This window comes from Sporothrix schenckii (assembly GCF_000961545.1).
Source record: "Sporothrix schenckii 1099-18 chromosome Unknown Cont41, whole genome shotgun sequence".
NCBI lineage: Eukaryota > Fungi > Ascomycota > Sordariomycetes > Ophiostomatales > Ophiostomataceae > Sporothrix > Sporothrix schenckii.
The window spans coordinates 2,984,907-3,005,660 of NW_015971142.1; the positions used below are offsets into that span (position 1 = coordinate 2,984,907).

The window sequence follows — 20,754 nt, forward strand, 5'->3', positions numbered from 1 at the left end:
TTGAGGTTTCTTGTGGATACAGATACCCAGCAATTTTTAAAAAATTTCAAGTCCGTTTTGGTCGTCCATTCTTTTATTGTGCTCTATGAATAACGGTATATAACGATCTACTTACAGTGTCTCTTTTAAAAAAAAATTTAGGGTTGTTTCCAATTTATTGTATTTTATTATGGTACTTATTTTTATAGAAAATCTCCTTGATTTTACTTCATTGCTTTTGTATGTATTTTTATTTTTTACTATTTTCACTGGCAAAGGACGCCACAAAAGATTCACACGAACCACCACGACTCTGAACTCATCGGTGAGAGAATGTCGGGTAAATTGCTTATTGGCAACTCAGCGATCAGATCATCACGGAGAGACTGATTGCATAAACTAAGATGGGTTTTAATATATGTCTAATTCAAATTACCAGGTGCCTTTTTATTCTCCGTGCTCTATGCCATGCTCTTTCATTCCGATTAGTCCGCCCATATTACCGGCAGGATGCCATGCATTGTTACCTTTGTCATGGATAGAAACGGGGAGGAGGGTAGACGAAAGCGGGTCGACATCTGCCGGTGGCCTTTTATTTTATGAAAGGAGGGGATGTGCTCTCAGTATGTGATGACAGTTTGCCTTCCTCATCCCACTACCGTCGTCATACTTCACTGCGAGCGGATCAAACAATCAGACGAAGAGGAGAGCGAGAGATAGCACTCTCAGAACTTGACAGCAAATCTTCAACATGCGCCCTTTCGTCGCCATCGCCGCCCTCATGGCCACTGCCACGGCCTCTCCGTTCCGACTGTTGTCTCTTCCACCGGTATCGACGCCTGCGTCTGCTGAGATGGCGGCCAAGGATAACGGCGCCCTTGTACACGATTTTGGCCAGAACAAGCAGCACCAAGAGAGCCAAGATCACAAAATCCACCATACGGTGAAGCTCACCCACCACCGCTTGCCCGTGCATGGCATCGAACATGACTACGGCTATCGCCTCCAGCGCAGCAACACCAGCCCGGGCAAGGCTGTCGTCTACGTGCCGGTCCGTGCAAGCCCCCAGAAGGGCACCACTACCCAAGCACCGCACGCCACGCACGACACGGTGGCCGATAAGCACAGCCTTCATTCGCGAGTCGCGGACAGTGCCGACGCCGCCGGCCTCACCGCGCCCCCTCCGTGCCAGCCCATGAGCCCGCCGCCGGACGAGACCGCCACCAAGGAACGCTTCGATAAGTTTGCCAACGCCTTCCTCGTCACCAAGAACATTACCGAGGCCTTTACCTACATTTCCGAGGGCTACATTGTGAGTTCACTTTGATTGGAGGATATGGTTTGGTGCATGCTGACCAGAGCCGATAGAACCACAATCCTGCCGCGAAGAATGGCGCCGCATCCGCATGGGGCATACTGAGCCCCATCTGGGCCTCGCAGAACATCACAGTGTTGCGGACAACATTCAAGGGCAACTATGGGTGGCTCAACTACCGCGCTGGCGGCTTCGGAGAAGTTGTCGATCGGTACCGTTGGGACGCCGGCTGCATTGTCGAACACGTAAGTGTCTCTTCTGTACTTTTAGTCTACGTGCTGCGAACCTGTGCTCTTGAATTGGATGCTAACTAATATGGCACATCTAGTGGGACCAAGGTGAAAAGTACCCTTCTAGCTAGGTAGGATACAGTGCCACAGCCTGCGCTGTTTCTGGCTTGCTTTGCCTACATGATGGAATCGTGGTTGTTTATGCATTGTTATGTATAGTTTTACTTGGTATAGCTGTACCATAAATCTATTTCGCATTATCTCCGACAGTTATGAAATCCTTCAATGTTGATAATGAAACAAAACTGTGTTTTGCCGTGACATAAAATCCAAAATCAGCTTCGAGATATAATAGAAAGCAAAGATATAGAACAGAAAATAACGATACGTAGTGATGTACCCCCCAAGAATTGTGATATCAAGATTAAAAAGAAATACAATTGGAGAAAATGTCGTGCAGTGCCTCGGCCAGTCCGTTTGACTGCTTGATTACCGGGCCAGACCAATGGTGTTGCGGCGGCCGCGCTCTTCACGCACACCATCGCGAGTGCGCGTCGAGCCCGTCAGCCGGCCCCAGTCCTCCCACTCCTTGGCGATTTCCATAAGCACACCACCCATCACAGCGGCGCTTGCCATCAGGCCGTGGCCCTCGCCCTCCAGCACACGCACCTCGCAACGGCGCATGGTCTTGCCGAGCCAGCGCACGTTCTCAACGGGGACACGCGTGTCGCGCGAACCGTGGTGGATAATGACGGGGCGCGTAATGTCCACGTAGCGGAAGCCGATCGTGTGGCGCCGCTCGAGACAGACAAGCAGGTCCACGGCTGGGTTGGCACCTGTCGTGGCGAGGTCCCAGATGGCGTGGGTCAGACGCGAGTCGTACGTAGCCTGCCGCTCGCGGTCAGCAATCGCATCGGCGGCAGCAGCCAACACTGCTGCCTCGCGCGCCTCGCGTGCCGACATCATCGCAGCCGCACCGGACGCGCCGGATGCCGACTTTCTGTGCACCAGACCTGCCGAGCCTGCAGCGGCGCCTGGAGAGGCGCCATGCAGCCGCAGCCGGTCCATTTCTTCGATTGAGGTGAACTCTTTTGGTGGGGACGAGCCGGACGCGTCACCCGCACCCCGCCGTGCGGCCAGTATATTCTCCTTGTTGTCAGCGGGAAGCGGGTTGTTCTTATGCGCGTCCTTTTCGCGCTCCTTGGCAAGGTTGGCGCTCGACTTGCGCTTCCGCTTCGGCGTCTTGGGGAGGCTCGAGGTGATGGAGCTGCTCGTGGCAGACATGAAGCTGGAGTTGGCCGCTTTGAGGAAGGGAGTAGGCAGGGCGCGCAAAATACGCTGAGACGTCGGGATGGCATTCGTTGGAGGCAGGGGTGTTTGTGCTGAAGAGCCGAACACGGACATTTGAGAGGGAGGAATCCACGGCGCGAGGAGGTGAATCCGACCACGGATATGCTGAGGCATCCGGAGAGCTGTCGCCAGAGCATATATGGCACCCGCCGAGTGGGCCAGAATCGAGAACTTGGTGATTTTTAGAGCCTGGCAGATGGCGTACACATCATCTGGTAGGAATCTTTGGTCAGCAAAGGCAATCAATGAGTACGTCACAAAGTAAGGAGAACAACATACCAGGCCAGCTCAATGGGGTGGCAGTGCCGTCCGCATAAGGCTCACTGTCACCAACACCTGGTCGATCTGGCGTGATGAGGCGTAGCTTGAGTGTCAAAGCAAGCTCGTCATAGAAGGCCATGATGTACCGTGTCAGGCCCATGCCGACGCAGCAGAAGACGGCGGAGCCCTCACTGTCACCAACCTCTGAGAAGGAAATGATACGGCCCGTCTGCGGGTGACGAATCTTCTGGGATAATCTTGGCGAGCAGAGATATGCCTCGACGGCATCATCAACACTGTCTGCGCTTTCTGGCCGCTCGTAGACGACGTGAGTATCCTCGGCAGACGTTCTTCCACTCCGGCTACCCTCGATCACAGAGAGCATTGACTTGTCATCTCTACCGAGCGGGCCAGACAGTCTCTTCAGCTTCGAACCAGTCCGCTTCAGATCGGTCTGGTCAGTGCTATTCCGACCGGAGCGGCGGCGGCCATCCAGGCTGCGATCGCGCCGCCTGCCCTGGGCCACCGCCGGGAAGGGCGCGCCATCCTCCATGTCTTCGTCAGGAGAGGCCGTTTCGGAGCCGAGATTATTAGAGGCGAAAGGAAACGAACTGGACTCGCCCGGCCGTTGGCTACCGCTCGGCTGCTTCGCCAGAGCTGTGTCCTCGCCACTCTCGCCTCTTCCCCGCGTTGGCTCTTTTGCGTAATGTGACGATGCGCCCTTTGAATCAGATTGCGAGGAGTAGTAGGGGTACTGCGTCTGAGACTGAGACGGTTGCTGCTGCTGCTGTTGCCTTTGCTGCTCTTGTGTTTTTCTCCTCACGAGCTCAGGGCGTTGTCCAACATCCGAAAATTTGCTAAAGTGGTGCTCATCAAGTTCGTGAATGGTGCTGTTCGCTGATGGGTCCTGCTTTTGCTTGGAGGAACGCCGCGATGACCGCTTGCTGGCATTGGGTCCGGTTTTGTGTAGACTGGAATCGCGAGCCGGGATGGGCCGTGGGCTTGGTGCGCCATTGTCGAGGGACGGGCGGGAAGCATCTCTGTTGTTAGGCGAGTCGGGGTGTGTTTCTTCGCTGATCGGGGTTTCGGCCAAAAATGGATCAGCCCGCGACGCGGCGCCGCTGTTGATGCTCATCCGATCACTGGCACCGCCAATGCTGGTGCGCTTCTTCTCAGCCTCCTTTTCGCGGAGGCGCTCTTTACTGCTCATATACATGAGGCCTTTTTGGGCGCGCCCCGACTTCTTGCCCCAGCTATCGTGTGACGACCGGCGCCGTAGCTCAGGAACGGGCGACACGGCACCGCGCTCAATGGAGACGTTGCCTATGCTCTGGGCATCCGCATCCCGTGACGCCAAGGAGCCCTTGGACGATGGGCGGGAGCTGCTACGGCCAGACAGCAGCGACTTCAGGCCGCCCGCGTTTGACGGGTCCTTGGCAGGAGATTTAGGCGCGGTAAGTGGCGAGAACCCGCTCGGGGGCTTGGAGGTTCGAATGACAGGAGGACTTGCGGCAAGCTCGTCTAAGGGTGTGCTTTCGTCGACAGCGTCAGCTTCGGCGGCGTTGACAAAAGCACCGTAGTCGACGCCAAACGAGCCGCCGGTTGGTGATTGAGGGACGGAGCCGAGATTGTCGGGTGACGTGCCAAAGGGGCTGTCGAAGTGGGAGTTGGCTGGTTTCGAGATAATGGACAGGCTCGTAATGAGGGACGAGATGACTTCGGGAGAGGCGGGCGAGATGGCTGCGCCGTGGGAGGAGGGAAGGCTTCGTGATAGGGACGGCGTGGAGGTAGACGAGGCAATGTTCTTTCGGCGAGCTTGCTGGTGTGTCTGTCGCGGAATTGGAGGTGTGGAGGGAACGGGAGGAATTGCTGGAGCAGCAGAAGTGCTCGTAGAGGTCTCCATGTTGGGCTGTCTCTTGACTGCTTGGCTTCGTGTTTTAGAGTACCTTTCCTAGCTTTCCGTCTGATGACCCCAGATGACCAAAATAGAGCAGGTTAGAGCGTCCAATTCAAGCGCAGTCAACAAAGAGCGTGCTTTGAGTTGGGGCCGATGCGCCAGCAGAAAGTGATATTGGGGCAATTTGCACCTGCATCGGTGTCCACTAAATCTAGTGGCCGAAGTGTTTTGGCGCAGGCACGGGCATCCAATGTAAAACAAATGGGGAGGAAAAAGGAATGTAAGAAGGCCGGGAAGAGGAAGAACCCGAATGTGGCAAGGAACGTGCAGGACGACAGGTACAAAAGTTTGGACTATCGCTGTTGCACTGGACGTATGTCGCTGGTATCGTTTTGTTGTACTTCGGTGAGAAACGCGCGCTTTGCCCTCGTGCAGTATTTTGTGTTGAGAAAGGGGCGGACTGATTTCCTAAACCTGCCAACCAACGATGACAGGCAGACAATACCGGCGGTAGGTACAGGGTGAAATAAGGGACTGTGTTGACCAGCTTTTTTCTTTTTGCGCAGGCTTTCCGAGCTCTGAGCAGCGGAGTGCGAGGTAAGACGAGGAAAAAGAAAGAAAAGAAGCAAGGCGACCTCGGTTTGCCTGTCGACGAGACAGGTTTTTCGACGCGAGGGAGGAAACTGGCTGGAACCGGCACGACCGAGACAGGCAAGAGGCGCTGCTGCGTGAGAAAAAAGCAATTGTCGAAGTCGTACTTCTGCGATTGGGGGTGTGTGGTGTCGCAGGTGGAATGGTAAGACAGTGCGTTGCAGCGGGAACCGCTAGCCCAGGTGAGGAGCTTTGACGCCCGTTCTAAAACTCGGCATGTAGCTTTGCTGTTAGTCTTGCTGGTCAAAGCGACTGCTGGAAAGGACGCGTCGGAAAGAGGGACAAAAAAAAAAGGCGACAGATATGAAGCAGACGAGATCGCAAAAGGTTGCCAAAGAAGGGAAACGAACAAGAATCGAAGCCGGTGGAAGGCCCGCTTTCGCCTACACTTCCATTGTTGACCAAGGACGAGAGAGATACAGTAGAGTATTTTACCGGGACTCCAAAGACGTTCCACCAGGGTCTGACAGGGCAAGTGAAAAGGGAAATTAAACACAGCAACGGGGCAGCAGCAAGAAAGGAGTAAATCGCAGGCAGAAGAGGTCAACAAGGACGTGGGCAAGCAGCTAAAATTGTGATGGGGCAAGCTCTGCGCGATGGGCAAAATCAAGTGGACACTACCTACCTTTGTCGTCTTTGGTTTTGATCCTTGCAATAGAACAGCGATGTAATCCGAACTCCGTAATACGCCGTACGGGCAAGTTGTCCAAAGACTGTGTTATGCAATGTGGACGAGGAGATGCAACAGGTGTGTCGCTTCCTTAGGAGGAGCGTCGTAGTTTTTCAGTTTGCTTCTGCGGATGCATTCCATGGAGAAGACGTGATTCTGGTGGAAGGTAAAATTGGGGTTCTGTCCGGGGGCTTATCAGTTTTGTTGATTTGCTTCTCCCTGCAACTACTTGTCATGGCAGCTGTCTTGTCCGCTGGAAATTTTCATTGGACTGGGACGTTGTGTCACGAAGTATTACTCGAGCAACGATCCTTGTTGCGCCAGAGTGATGCAGGTGAAAGATGCAGCTGCACGAAATGTGTTTTGCTCATGCTCACTTTTTTGGGCAGTGTGCTCAACGGTGATTTGCGAATGGGGATACCCCTGATGCCCTTTTCCTTCCATCCCACATCCCCCTTTGCTTTCGTTCCCCCCTCCGCGCTGCGAACACGGTTGGGAGACCGCGGTAGACTGGACCCATGACGAATTGGGTTTAGCAAGGTTGCTTTTGGTGCTATTGTTCCATGCACGGGCCAACCCAAACCATGCTGAGATTTGCGGCTTGCCCCTGAGTCGAGCAGCAACCAGCGCTGAACAGGTGGTGTGAGGTGGTGCATAAAATGATGTGGTGCATGTGCCATTTGCAAGGCACGCACAATCAAGTTTAAATCTAAAAACTCGAGAAGAAAATAAATATGTTTTGTCGCATCGTTGGATTGATGGTCGCCAGTGTTGATTCTTGATGCCGGCGCGAAAATTGCTTTCTGCATTCAAGGCCACGGAACTTTGAGAGGGCACCCGGAAACTTAACTGTCTTCCTTGGCGCCTTGTGTCTCCCCCCTGTGGGGATTCCCGGTTTGGTACGGCTGTTCTGGGAGGATCATGACGGTGCCGAACAACCCCTGTTGGCTGTCTGAACCCGTTTCTGGAAATGCTATTCTTGTTCCTGGTATTCGCAGATGTGCGGAGAACTTGAGGTCGACGAGGTCGATGATATCCTCGAGGGCAGGCAGATACCGAGACTGTTCACCATTTCAGGTGCGGCTGAATAGGGCTCGAACAGGCTTTCCAGGGAGCGATCAAGACGATGCAATGGTGATCAAGCCACAGGCCCGTCAGATGCAAAACGATTCCGGTAACATTGCTAACGTGTGCTTCGACGACGAAGATCAAAGATTGCGACCTCGAGCAGATTCCCGAGTGCCTGGAGTCGATATCGAGTCTTTTCTTCCGATTCTCTTGTAGTACATCGAGTTGTGGGATACTCGGTGACTGTTTGTCGAGGACGGTGAGTGTGAGACATTGGCTGGGCACTGCATGCATGCAGACATGCATGCACGGGCACAAGCCTTTTCCTCTTGTTCCTTCCATCCACCCCTCTCGCTTCCGGCTTGTTCGCCCAAGTGATCAAACATATATCGTAACCGAAAGAGCTGAATGATGTTCTAGTGTTCTGTTCAGCCAGTTTTATTGTGTCCGCGAATCAAGGTTGGTGAGGCAGCACCGTCACTGGCTGCGAAGGGCGCACGGGGACCCACACAAGTGCATGCGTCGATGCAACTGGACGAAGTGAACTCCAGAATTGCAGTTCCATGTTGCACATGTGGGAGTAGGAATTGTTGTGACCCGGTAAATGATGCGCAAAGGAGAGAGAGATAGAGAAGAAAGAAAATATGACCAAATCGGAGGAATCGAGACATGTGGGTAGAAAACATGGGAAAATGAGAAAATTTAGGAAGGAGCATATGTGTACGGAGTAGGATAGTAAGGAAGGAGCACCCGCAAGATCGAGACATGTGGGTAGAAAACATGGGAAAATGAGAAAATTTAGGAAGGAGCATATGTGTACGGAGTAGGATAGTAAGGAAGGAGCACCCGCAAGAACCTAACGGCAACATTAACACATCCCAACTTGATAATAGGTGACATCTATCACTAAATGCCATATCGTCTGTCGCTGGACTTGTGGCCATCTCGATATGTCCGTGTTGCTTTTCGACACAAAAAACGTGCGTTATGCAAGATCCCTCCTTCCTGAGAGGGTCTTATGCATGATGACAACAGGGGGCAACAGCGGGTAGATAGCTCTTACCGCGAGACGACGTTCTGGAAGCAAAGAGATAGTCAGGGAAGGAGCGCTTGCAACTCCTGTTGAAAACACAATATGTCCGATTGCTGCGTAGCGGCCTACGAGTTCAGTCATGATACTGGCATATGTTGTACATCTCAAAAAAAATGGTACAGTGAGGTCGTGAAGAGAAACTCCCGGGACCCGACGTGCTATCGCGCCAGCGACGCCCCCCCTGTGCATGCGAAGACTACGAGGCGGCTCCTGTCATCTTGGTCTTTTTTGGTTTGTCCTTTGCTTTTTCGTCTGGTCTCCAAAACCATTTCTTAGTATTGCCCCATGTCCACGCGTTGTACGTACTGACGACAAGGGTACAATTTACCTTCTCTCCATCATCTCTGTTCGAGAAATATCCCAGGACCTCCACCTCGTGGTCCATGCTCTGCTTACATAGACTGGATATGACACGGGCGTATTCAACTTCTTCGATGTTTTCGTGTTCAGAGCATTGCCCGGTGTGCGATGTCGCACATGCCGCGTGGCATTTGCTTGATGGTTAATGATAAAATTGTAAATAGAATTAAATTGGTTGTGCGAGTTGAATCGGCCGCCGCCGTAAACAAAGGAGAGGCGGTCGGTTTCTAACAAATCGGCTATGAAATAGTGTGTAATGTGTATAATTCCGACGAGGAATTAGGGTATCATAAGGAATGCATGAAGGCAACAGCTGTGTGTTGCAGTCAAATAATGCTAAAATCACAAGAAACGCCGTCGCTGTCGCCCGAGTCCCTCCTCGTTGTCGTATTGCCCGTCCTTTCGCGTCGTTGTCCGGTGCCGCTCCATCGTGCCCGTCTATTGCATAATCGCAAAGCACCAATCACTGTCGGCATAAACAGCCGTCTTGATACTGCCCAGTGTGCTCTTCAGATAGCACTGGAAATAATTCTTGCCCGAATTCTCAAAGCCAGAACTGCCGACGCCGCTGCTGGTGGTGCTGCTGTTGGCAGGGCCCCAGCCGCAGGCGGTGCATCCAGAGGTGCCGGCACAGTTGTTCATGCAGTCGTCCATGCTGGTGGTAGGTAGATGGGAGAGGTCGACGGCGGCACCCGTGCCGGAAAAGTCGATGCCGCAGAGACGCAAGAACGTCGTACCGGAACCGGGGACGTTGTAGGTGGTGCCGTTGGCGGCGGGGCAGTCAGTCAGAGAGGTGGACGTGCTCGACGGGGACGACGAAGAAGAAGTGGCGGCGGTGGGCAGCGTGGACACGATGGCGGCCGCAGTGTTCGAGAGAGTCGCCGCCGCGGCACCAACACCACTGGCGGCACTGCTACTGGCAGTGGCGGCCGGCGCGGTCGCATTCGGCCGCGCCATAAGTTCGTCGCTGCTCTTTTTGGAGAGGCCAATGCCGACACCGACGCCAACGCCGATGGCCACGGCGAGAATCAAGAAGACAATGAAGCCGGCCACGTACCAGAACTGGCGACCGCTGCGGTCGCGCTCGTAGTAGCTGTCGGATGCGTCGTCGTGGTTCTCGGACACCGGCTTGCGGCCTGGCATGCGTCCCTCACGTAGGCCGGGCGGCACATAGCGTCCGTTGACAAATTCTATCTCGGCCAGGTTCCCTTCCTCGCGATTCATGTCGTCCTCCTCGTCGGCGCCACCCCTCTGACCTGGCCGGCGACCGTTCCCACCGCCGCCACCACCGCTGCCGGCACCACTGCTGCCCCCGGTCAAGTCCCGGAAACCAGACGCAGTCGTCTTCTGATTGCTGCTGTGCTTGGGTGTCGACACGGCGAGGCCAATCTCGCGGAACTGGGAGCGGTGGGGGTTAAGCTTTTCCGTCTGAATGGCGCCGTTGTCGTCGTCATCATAATCGTCGTCGTCATCGTCGTCGTCGTCGTCACTCAAGTTGCGATGGCCTGGTGGTGGGGTTCCTTCCCGGTAGAAGGTGAAAGCGGACGGATTGGTGGCCGTGGCAAAGGTTGCTGTCTCGGCACCACCGCCGTTGCCGCTGCCGTTGTTGCCGCCACCTGTACTGTCGACTGCGCTGGCGCCGTCGTCCGACCAATAGATGGATGGCGGACCGGTTGCTGATGCGTGGATAATTCGTAGATGCGTGCTTGATGGTTGTTGTTGTTGATTTTGTTGCTGGTTTTGTTGCTGCTGCTGACGCTGCGGCTGCTGCTGCGGCAGGGGCTCTTGTTGTGGTGGCAGCTGGAACTGCGCCGCGTTAAAGACGGGCACAGGATAGTTGCGGTCTTCGGGCGGCAGCACGTCGCTCTCCGACCCGTGTGTCAGACGCGTGCCCGTATCGCTTTTGCGCTTGGGCGGCGCTGGTGACAGCGGAAAGTACATTTCCTCGCCGTCAACGCTGAACGTGGGGACGGGCGTCGGCCGCATTGCGCCGTTGCCGCGTGAGCCTCGCCCCGAGTTGCGGCCATCCTGCGATGAAGATGACGAGGCCCGTCGGTACGTCGATTGGTAGACAGCTTGTGGCACCGGGACAATGGGCAATTGTCCAAGTGGTGCCGTTGCGGTGTTGGGCGACCTCGGCTGTGGGAAGCCAGTGACATTGGTGTTGTCGTTGTTGCCGTGGCTGCTGCTGTAGTTACTCTGGCTGCTACCGTTTCGCCGTGTCCAGGCGTTCATCTCGACTGACATGCCCGAAAGGGCACTGTCCTGCGTCGCTCGCGATGCCCGCGGCTTACTGCCGTTGGCCTCGGCCTCAGAATCCGGGGTGTTGCGCCGCGATTTCATATTGTTGTGCGACGCTGGTTGGAGGCTGATTTCAGGGGTCGTGGAAAATCCGCTGCCTCCCCTACCTCTCAACAGTGTCAACTGTGCTGGCCGCACTCCCTTCCGCCGGCTGGAGTGGCACACACAGGATGTGGAGGATGTACAGGAGTCGCGACAGGCGTCGTCAAGAAAACGTGACGGTAATGCAGATGTTGTAATCAACTGTCGCTTCGGTGGGCCATCGGCCGGTAAGAAAAGGACCAAAATGAAAGTAGACCAAGGAAAATGCCAAAGTACGTCAATAAAAGATCGTGAGAATCAAGATATTGAAAAGGAACAGAAATCATAGAGGCAAAGGATAAGATCGACGTCTGACGGTCTGCCTAAAAGCCAGACATGGAAAGAAAGAATGCGGAAAAGAAGCTAGAAATTCAAGAACAGACACCAGAAAAAACTCCTCTGCTACCTTCGCTTCCTGGGTCTTCCGTCGACTGCGACTCTGCTAATCGTGCTCCGAGCCTCTAGTCCTTTAGTGCACATCTCGATGTGGCTCGTCCCTTGTCGTGTTGCGAAAATGGCAGGCAATATGAACGCACGACAACAATCCCTGCCGCTGGCCCCATCAGCTCTCCTCTTTTTATTCTTTTCCAGCTTAGCTTTCTCCCCTTTTTCTCTGCAACACCCCGGCCGAGCCACGACGTTATTACGTGCACGCTTCCCTGGCAATGGACCCCACAAGCCCAGGTTTGTTTTCCTCTCTCGGTGTCTGTCTCGCAGCCGTGCTGTCCTTGCAATTTGCGTGCTCATTTTCTCCTGCCGTGGAAGTGATTTGCTGGTCTGGAAAAGGAAAATTGGAGAACAAGGCTTCTCCCCAATAACCCTTGCGTTTTGTCGCCTCTGCTTCCACACGAACCTGTGCGTGCTCTGGTCTGGTCTTTTTAGTCTCAGCGTTCGTTCTGTTCCTAGCATTGTCCCCTCTTTCCTCCATCTCTTTTCGTCTTGCTGCAGCACTAGGCCGACCAGTCTCCTGCGACTGTTAGTTTCTGTCTCATGTCTTGCAGAGTACTCTCAAACAGCCGTTATGTTATGCCAGATGCTGTCTAGCAAGTGAGAGTCGTTTTCAAAGGCGTACTTTGATCCCTTGTAATCCGTTCATCCCAACAACACCTGGTATCCCAAATCCCAGAAACTGGGAAATCTTCCCGTTGTGGACAATGCAAATAGCGGATCTGCATCCATCCTATCAGGCATTGTCAAAACAAGAACCCCCCTGTAAAAGGTATATTGCAAGGCCGCTTTGACCCTCTCTGTTTTCTACACCCGTCAAGGTTTTGGTGCCATGCGCTGCCCAGATGCAACCCACAGGCCACTTTCCTTCGCTTTTCTCGTTCTCTCACATTTCTTCCAGTTCCTTTCCATGAACCCATAAAGTTGCCAAAGACCGTTAGAACCGCCTTCTTTCTTCTGGCGCCTCCTTAGTCTAGAGCCATTTTTGCGCACTTGACCGAGCTACCCCTATTTTCCTTTCCTTTTGCAAGAGACCAATGGGCAACACTAGCCAATCAGACAACACCGAGCACTGTCTCACCTGGTCGGTGCATCTTGTCCATACATGACTTCGTACAAACGAAGCAACGTATCACTCCGTATGTTGTATGTCGTACACAATCTATCAACTGCCGAGGCTCCCACCCAGACCAAGAGTTCAGTTCTCTCTCAAGTAAAGATGGAACCACCAGCCTATGTAAGGTGGATTCAGCCGCACCCAAACACTTTCCTTTCAGCTCTGTCAAGAGTGTGGACGAGGCTATTCTTGGAATGTCCGACGTATTGGATTTGCAGGGATAATAGTAAACAACCGGGGGTTCCGTTCTGAGAATGCTGGGTCACAAACTGACAACGGCGCTACAACACGTTGGTGCACACTTGGTTGCGGGTGCGGGCCGCAGATGCACGTTGGTTGATGCTGCTGTGACAAGGTTATCCCGAGTTGCGTGAAGCGTCGTACTTTTGTTAGTGCTTGACGTTTCACAGAACGACAGGATGACGTGAAATAACATGCGAAGAAGCTTTTAATAATAACTCAAAATCTAACCTCACCACAAAATCTGCATTCGTTCCTTGTTCATCGCGGATTTGACGAGAAGCGTGGTGCCAGGACCTTCTCCTACCAGAACGAGAACCGGCCAAGAGCGGACTGATTACCGGCAAGGCTGGTTATGAAAATCCTTCTCGATGGCATACCAAGGCTGTGTCACGCTCCCGTGAAAAGGGGTGCAGCCGATGGCGTGAAACATCATTCTCAACCGGTAACTTGAGCAGGAACATCTAGCCCTCCTAGACGACTCGCAACATGGCACTCTAGCTGCGGTAGGTCTTCTTGATGCCACCGCCTTTTCGAGCAGAGACTCTAGGGTTGGGGCGCCGCCGTCCTCGTAGATGGGGCCACGTCACAGGACCTTGACAAGCCGCAGGTGGTGGCTGGTGTGACTGGTGAATGTGAGAATCGTCCTTCGAAGTCCACCACGACACTGCGATGCAATTGACGACAGACTGGACGGTTATACTTGAGCATAAACGTTTTGGACGCGAGTGTAGGGGCTAGCAAGATCGCTTGTTAGGACAAATGCAAACGGACTCGATACGAGAAGACAACACATACCCGTGCTGTGCGGCCGCTCAGAGGAGGAAAAAAAACACATTGCAGGCATGCGGGAACCATGAAATGGATCTGGATCGATATATCGTGAACCATGGTTCGTGCCTGAGACAAAGTGGTACAGAGCGTGATGGCTGATCCGCTCGCCGAGCTGCTGGTATCAAATATCGAGCCTGCTGCAAGGCCTGTTGCCCCACTGGGAAATCGAGTGAGGTGGTACGAAATAAAACCTATTGTGCGGGATAAGATAGTAATGTGAATGATCCACAGGGTCGGTTGCAAACACATGAGAAAGAAAGCGAAACATCATCGAGTAGGCACAGATGTTCATGTACCAGTGGTGCACTAAAAGAATGCGCCCGTATATTAATACCAGTGAACGAAGAGGGCCGAGGAGTCACAAAACCAGCGAGGGGCATGCCAGACGGCTGTCTTCTATCCGAACCCGTGAGTGACGTCGAAGAGGTCGTTTATAGTTGGCAAAAGAGGGATCGAACTGGGAATAGAGTTTAGGTTTCTGTCACTAGATCGTAAGCCGGCAATGAAACTTGCTCTTGACTGGCAACATCGTGATGTGCGATGAGCCAGTTTTCTCGGTCGAGAACTATCACATAACACAAGTTTGGATGCACAACACGCGCAGTAACCCAGACTCGTAGAGCAGTGAATGACGAAAGAAGGTAGTACCAATGCATATTGTTGAAGTGTGGTCGAAGTTGCAATATTGAAGGCACCTGCATATTAGGATGACGTAAAACGTACATACTCAATAGTGTAGGCGCGTAGAAAGGGCGCTGGAAACGAAATATATACCGGGCATAGACAGCAGGTAACACAAGATCTGGTTCTAAATCCGTTTCACAGAAGAAGCCCCCGATATCTTGTACTGTGTACAGAGTACCGTATATTGCATTTGTCACATCTCTCACTCGTAGATCATGAGACCCGGTCGTGACCTGTGGGAGGAATCCAAGGAACCTTTTAATACATCGATTCGGATTGCAAGAAGTCTGTATTGTCGTATGTAGCAGACGGTCTCTGAGGCCACTGCTAGAGGCATAAATGGCTGCCGTGGCTGGCTCGATTGGTTAGGCGTGCTCGACTGGTTAGGCGAGCTCGACATAAAATGGAATATATATGATGGGGAAACTAGAGAGAAAAGGACAAAACACAACTAATGGCGGAGCTTTTCGTGTCGCGTCACACAGTGATGTAGCCTTTGTTATCAGAATTTGAAAAGGGCGGCGAATAGGAAGAGAGGGAACAAAACAAAGAGTTGGATAGGGCAGGAGGACGGTACAGAGCCCTGAAAGAGTCCATATTCGATCCTGGCATGAAGGTCTCCGGGACGTCGGGGCCATGGTCCAAGAACACAGGCTCGAGAAGCCCGGGGTGGAATGCTGAAAGTTGAATCTGTGCAATGGAAATACTGAGGTCTCAGCGAGGAGAGGCGGGCGATGTCACGCGATAGTGATGCAAGATATTCCTCGCATCTGAAGAGTCCAAATAAAAGGAACCGCGCGTGGGGTCAGATGAGGGTGATGATGGCCATGGGGCCAAGGCCATGACGAGGTCGGTGTGCAGGTCGAGGAAGGCACGTCGTTGATCGGAAGGTCCGTACGGGGATGTAAGACGAAAAAGGAAGCAACGATGAAGCGCGACGAGGCAAACTCAATACGTGTGCAGCTGCCCGTTTGTGGATCCCCGCCACGTCTTAGGAAAGTAAGAGGGAAGGAGCCACCGGTGGGATATGAGGTATTAAAGGAAAGTGCGAGAGGTAGTAAAAACAACGTTGCCATGTTATTGTGGCAAGCGCGACTGCTGTCGGTGCAGACAGTTTCTTGACGAGAATATAAGGAAGAAGATAGAGAGCAAAGCAGAGGAAGCAACAAGCCGTGTCACACAGAGGCCTTGCTACAATCTTGACCAGCACATATCGAGGACAGACGCTTTCATTCTTATTTCTTACTGCTACTTTTCAAGTCCTTATCACCGGCTGCTTACGATACTTTGCCTGAGCATCTACTCGTTTTCTTCTACATCCTCTCAATCTATTTTGCATCATCGATCTCTTTACCGCTCTATATTTTCGTATCATCTCGGATCTTCATGGATCAATTCAACCTTTTATCAATCCAAGCCGTTGCCACCTGCAAGATGCCTCACCTGCAGATGGTTTGCCGCGAGTGGGCTGTCGTCCGTGCTGCATCGAAGAAGGATGGACAAGTTGTATCGGTAACCGGTGGAGATTTGACGATTGCCGATGTCGTGGCTGTCGCCCTGTGTGTTTTAGCCCGACCTCCTTTCCCTTGCCAGGTTTGTTGACAAGATAGCGTGCTGACATGCCGTTGTTGTCTTCTAGGTACGGAAGTCCCGCCCAATTAACCACCAACGAGGTCGTCCGCGACCGCATGACTGGCAGTGTTGACTTCTTGGCGTCCAAGCTCAACGCCGGTGGGGTAATCTACGGTGTCAATACGGGATTTGGTGGCAGTGCCGACACGCGGACCCAGGACTTTCACCGGCTGCAGTCAGCCCTCGTTCAACTTCTGAATGTTGGTATTCTCCTGCCCTCGGACAAGGGACAGGTGACGTCCTCGACTTGCAGTGGCGTAGCCGCCAACGTGGACATGCTCGTTCGCAGCCATGCCCTGCCGCCTGCTATTGTGCGTGCAATGATGCTCGTCAGAGGCAACTCTCTGGCCCGTGGCCATTCGGCCGTGCGTGTCGAGGTCGTCGAGTCGTTGCTGCACCTGCTGGCGGCCAATATGACGCCTGTTGTACCTCTCCGAGGCAGCATCTCAGCTTCGGGTGACTTGGCACCTCTTTCATACGTTGCTGGTACCCTCGAGGGCAACCCGGGAGTGTATGTGCGGTGCCAAGAAAGTGTCGTTCAAGAGAGCCTCGGCGGCGAGATCGGGCCACCTCTTGGGAGCTCAACTCGTTACCTTCCCTCGGATCAGGCCCTCAAAGCCGCCGGCCTTCTGCCTGTGCGGCTGCAGGCCAAAGAAGGTCTAGGCATCACCAACGGCACGGCTCCCAGTGCTGCGGCCGCATCGCTGGCAGTGTACATGGCCAACCAGATGGCCGTCTGGACGCAGCTTCTGACGGCCATGAGCACCGAGGCTTTGTCTGGTTCCATCAACAATTACGATCCATTCATCTCCAGCGTGCGACCCCACTGTGGACAGATTGAGGCGGCAGCTACCATTCAAAGCTTCCTGCAGGGCTCGGTGCTCTCCTCTGGAGAAAGGGAGCCGGCACGCGCTGGCCTGGCCCAAGACCGCTACGCCCTCCGCACATCGCCGCAGTGGATTGGTCCTCAACTCGAAGACCTCGAGCTTGCCACACTTCAAGTTGCTACCGAGCTCAACGCCACCACGGACAACCCGCTCATCGACGTCCAGTCGGAGGACCAGACAGCTGGTGGTATAATTCACCACGGCGGCAATTTCCAGGCAATGGCTGTCACGTCAGCCATGGAGAAGACGCTGACTGCTTTGCAGAATCTGGGCCGCCTGCTGTATGCTCAAAGTGCGGAGCTCGTCGACAATTCCCGCAACCGCGGACTTCCGCCCAACCTGAGCCCTGATAATCCCAGCACATCATTCCTTTGCAAAGGCTTTGACATCAACATGGCAGCCTACCAGGCTGAGCTGGCGTACCTCGCACGGCCGATCAGTAGCCACGTTCAGGTTGCCGAGATGGCCAACCAATCGGTCAACTCCATGGCGCTGGTGGCTGCTCGCTATGCGCTCGAGGCAGGCGAGGTGGTCGGTCTCATGGTGGCCACCTATGTCTACGTGCTGTGCCAGGCACTGGACCTGCGGTGCATGCAGCGCGAGTTCCGGGCGGCCGTCATTGAGAGTCTGTCGAAGATCATCAAGGATATGTTCGTGTCTTCGCAGGACAAGTCCATGCTTGGGTCCACTCTCACCGACGATATTTTGTCGCAGCTGCTCAATCGCTGGGACGAGCTGTCGCACCTGGACCTCCAAGCCCGTGGAGAGGCGGCCGCACGCGACATCTCTGGTACTCTTCTTTCTCGAATGGTCCAGTTGACTCTCGTGCTCCCCAGTGGCATGACAATCTTCGCGTTCCAGGAACTGGTCACCATGTGTTTAGTGAACGCTTATACCAAGATCCGGGAACAGTTTTTTGCCAAGCCAGCACCCGCTAGTGATTACCTCAGCGCAGCGTCGCGTGTCGTCTACGAGTTCGTGAGACTGGAGCTCAACATCCCTTTCAACCGCGGTATCGATGACCACCCGACCCTGGTGGCTGAGAAGCAAGCTGCGGCCCGTGGCAGTACAGATGGCCTCGCAAACGGCATTAAGACTGATGTCCAAAGCGCGGACAGAACGCGCATCCTCGGCACGATGGCGAGCGAGATCTACACGGCTGTCCGCGATGGCCGTTTGTTCGACCGCGTGGTCGCCTTCTGCGAGGAGACCAAGCCGTGGGCCGACACGAAATGATTTTCCAGGGTGAAAATGGGCAGGCACAGACCACCCTTACAAGTTATTCACCTTATTTCTTTGCTTTAATATCTCCCATTTAATGTCGTTCGTGTTGTTGTTGCAGTGCTTTAATCTGGTGGTCAAAGGAGGTGTTCTACTTTCGCTTCCAATCTCTGACGATGATCTCTAGTCGGCTACGACGCATCTCTATTAACAAAAAAAAAGGCATGGACGTGATAAGAGGAAAGGGTAAAGGCCAAAAGGCCGGTGTGTAATTACACATAGCAACTTGTTAGTTTAAATGGGAATTATAATTTTTAAACAGCTAGTTCATACATCAAACAAAAACAAAAGGTCAGTATAGGGTATAAGAAAGGATAGCCATCCAACGCCGTTCCTAGACATCGACACGAAGATCATGGCCCTGTGTGCGTTCCCTGAAAGTACAAGTCCATAATCCAACCCTTCCACCCCCTCCCCGCCGCACGAAACCCCAAACACACTTCCTTCCACTTAAATAGAGGTGTCGAATTGATTTCCACGGCAGCTCAATGAGCAATCTCATCTTCGACATGACTTGAAAGAGAGTGAACGCTCACCACTCACTTCTTACCATGCCACGGAAGGACGGTAGCCAACGTGGCTCGCTGGGACGCTGGGATGTCGTGCTTGTCTGGTTGCAGCCACTGTCTTTGGCTTTTGGCCCGGAACTTGGTCTTCATCTCCTCCATCAGCTGCCGATATTCCAGCAGGCCCTTCTCCATACGGCGCTTCCAAGTTTCGCCGAGCCGCAGACGATGGCAATGCCTCGCAGAAGCAATTCACACTTGACATAATCTTCCAGAGGAAAGCCGGTGCGGTCTTGCTGGCGAACAAGTTGTTCAAAATGACAGAAGAAGTCCAAGGACGAGTTGTATTGGGCCGGCTTCATGAGGACGAGCCTGCGGGTCAGACGCATGGCCTCGCCGACAGCCTCGGGCCGCTGGGGGTAGTATTTTCGAAGGTTCCGGAATTCGCTGGTGATCGACATCTTGACCATCGCCGGTAAGTCTGGCGGTGTTATCGTCTGACGGCGGTCAGTTCGTTGCGGGTTGTCTGTGGCAGTGGCAGCAGTCAAACGTGTCTGTTGTGCTGCCGGTCTCGGCGGGGGAAGCGCGGGAATCTTGAACATGGTGGCTGTTTGAATAACATATTGCTGCATACGGTGTTTGGTAAAGTTACAAGAAAGGCAAAGGGCAATAAGGTGTGGAGGGAAATGCTGAATTTAATAGTCGGCGTTGCAAACGAGTCTCGTCGAAAATGTGAACCTAGCTGTCGGCTGTTGCTGATTATGACACTCTTTTTTTAGCCCCTTCAAAGGAGTGCAAAACGTTGATGCAAGATAGTTCAAACAGTGCTTGAAGAAGTACTCGACAAATACAACATCCAACAGCACGCTAAGAAGAGATTTGCTTACACGCACCTGTTATGTCACGGCAAACGACATAAGCCAACTAGATATTATTTGATATCAGTGATGTGGGTGAAGAGGTCAAAGAAGAGTGAATGACAATACCTGGATGCGGCCCATAATTTGACCAGATTGTGCGAAATCTCCAGAAAATAAATCTCGATGCAAAGCAAGAGGACGGCGACGAATATGGTAACATGCGATGCAGCAAGGCGACCGGTATCTATGCCATCCTGAACCATACCCGTATGTTCAATATTTTAGTACCGAGCCGTTGCAATTACTCACTATACGCCAGGAAGAACAAGTAAAAATATAAATATTAAAACTAAAGAAAACAAATAGAGATGGTATGTTATCAAATGCATATTGTATCTACACATATACTCTAAGGAACATTAGCAACAACGTGCCTGGCATCCATCAAGAACAGTACGACGATTCATTGAATGTGGATAGTATCCCGGTCGAAATAGAGAAGCGTTAATGATTATTTACTTTGTTACGTTGCTGCAACTCGATTCAACTAGTCGTGTTTGACCTGTCATGTACTCACGTCAGATGACTAAGTGAGGCACGTGATGTGAACTTTGTTGGGAATACAAACACAGACTAAGTCGTATGGCCGCCTGTATTGTACGCTGGCAATCCCTTTCGGCGGGTGACCTCATTGGTTTGTGGCGGAAGGGAGGCCGACAAAAGCGACGAAGCTGGGCGGCGGGGTGGCGTCAGCGTGGGGCCTGGCCAGGCCTCTAGCCTGATGGCCCGGCTGCTGGAGCCTTTGAGGGCTGGATTGGGGCTATTGGGCTCTCGCCAGCTGTCCGACCGACCCCCGCGTCACTTTGCGAGAGAGGGGAAGGTGCGGTGGTCAACGGCGTTTGCCTGGCGTGGCCAGCTCTTTCCCATTCCTGCGTTTTCCCATTGTCCCTCATTTTGCCTTTGCTGCGTTTAACACGGCAACTCTCCTTTCTTTTTACTTTCTTCCAACG

General features: G+C 53.2%; 5 protein-coding genes across 5 annotated transcripts; 1 reads left to right on the forward strand and 4 right to left on the reverse strand.

The window, feature by feature from the left end:
- Positions 1–664: 664 nt before the first annotated feature.
- On the reverse strand, positions 665–1,424 carry SPSK_07917 (uncharacterized protein; the record flags this gene model as incomplete). Its single annotated transcript, XM_016734570.1, has 2 exons — positions 665–1,284; positions 1,397–1,424. 2 exons carry the CDS (start codon positions 1,422–1,424, stop codon positions 665–667), a joined length of 648 nt encoding a protein of 215 aa, XP_016591310.1.
- A 589-nt stretch (positions 1,425–2,013) lies between these two features.
- On the reverse strand, positions 2,014–5,038 carry SPSK_06979 (uncharacterized protein; the record flags this gene model as incomplete). The annotated part of the gene is made up of 2 exons (XM_016733649.1): positions 2,014–3,086; positions 3,154–5,038. The coding sequence occupies 2 exons, from the start codon at positions 5,036–5,038 to the stop codon at positions 2,014–2,016; spliced, it is 2,958 nt and encodes a 985-aa protein (XP_016591311.1).
- A 4,274-nt stretch (positions 5,039–9,312) lies between these two features.
- Positions 9,313–11,217, reverse strand: SPSK_07257 (uncharacterized protein; the record flags this gene model as incomplete). Its single annotated transcript, XM_016733921.1, has 1 exon — positions 9,313–11,217. The coding sequence occupies one exon, from the start codon at positions 11,215–11,217 to the stop codon at positions 9,313–9,315; it is 1,905 nt and encodes a 634-aa protein (XP_016591312.1).
- A 4,795-nt stretch (positions 11,218–16,012) lies between these two features.
- SPSK_07118 (phenylalanine ammonia-lyase) lies at positions 16,013–18,333 on the forward strand (the record flags this gene model as incomplete). The annotated part of the gene is made up of 2 exons (XM_016733786.1): positions 16,013–16,137; positions 16,218–18,333. 2 exons carry the CDS (start codon positions 16,013–16,015, stop codon positions 18,331–18,333), a joined length of 2,241 nt encoding a protein of 746 aa, XP_016591313.1.
- A 584-nt stretch (positions 18,334–18,917) lies between these two features.
- Positions 18,918–19,486, reverse strand: SPSK_10801 (uncharacterized protein; the record flags this gene model as incomplete). Its single annotated transcript, XM_016737071.1, has 2 exons — positions 18,918–19,049; positions 19,082–19,486. 2 exons carry the CDS (start codon positions 19,484–19,486, stop codon positions 18,918–18,920), a joined length of 537 nt encoding a protein of 178 aa, XP_016591314.1.
- Between the last annotated feature and the right edge of the window lie 1,268 nt (positions 19,487–20,754).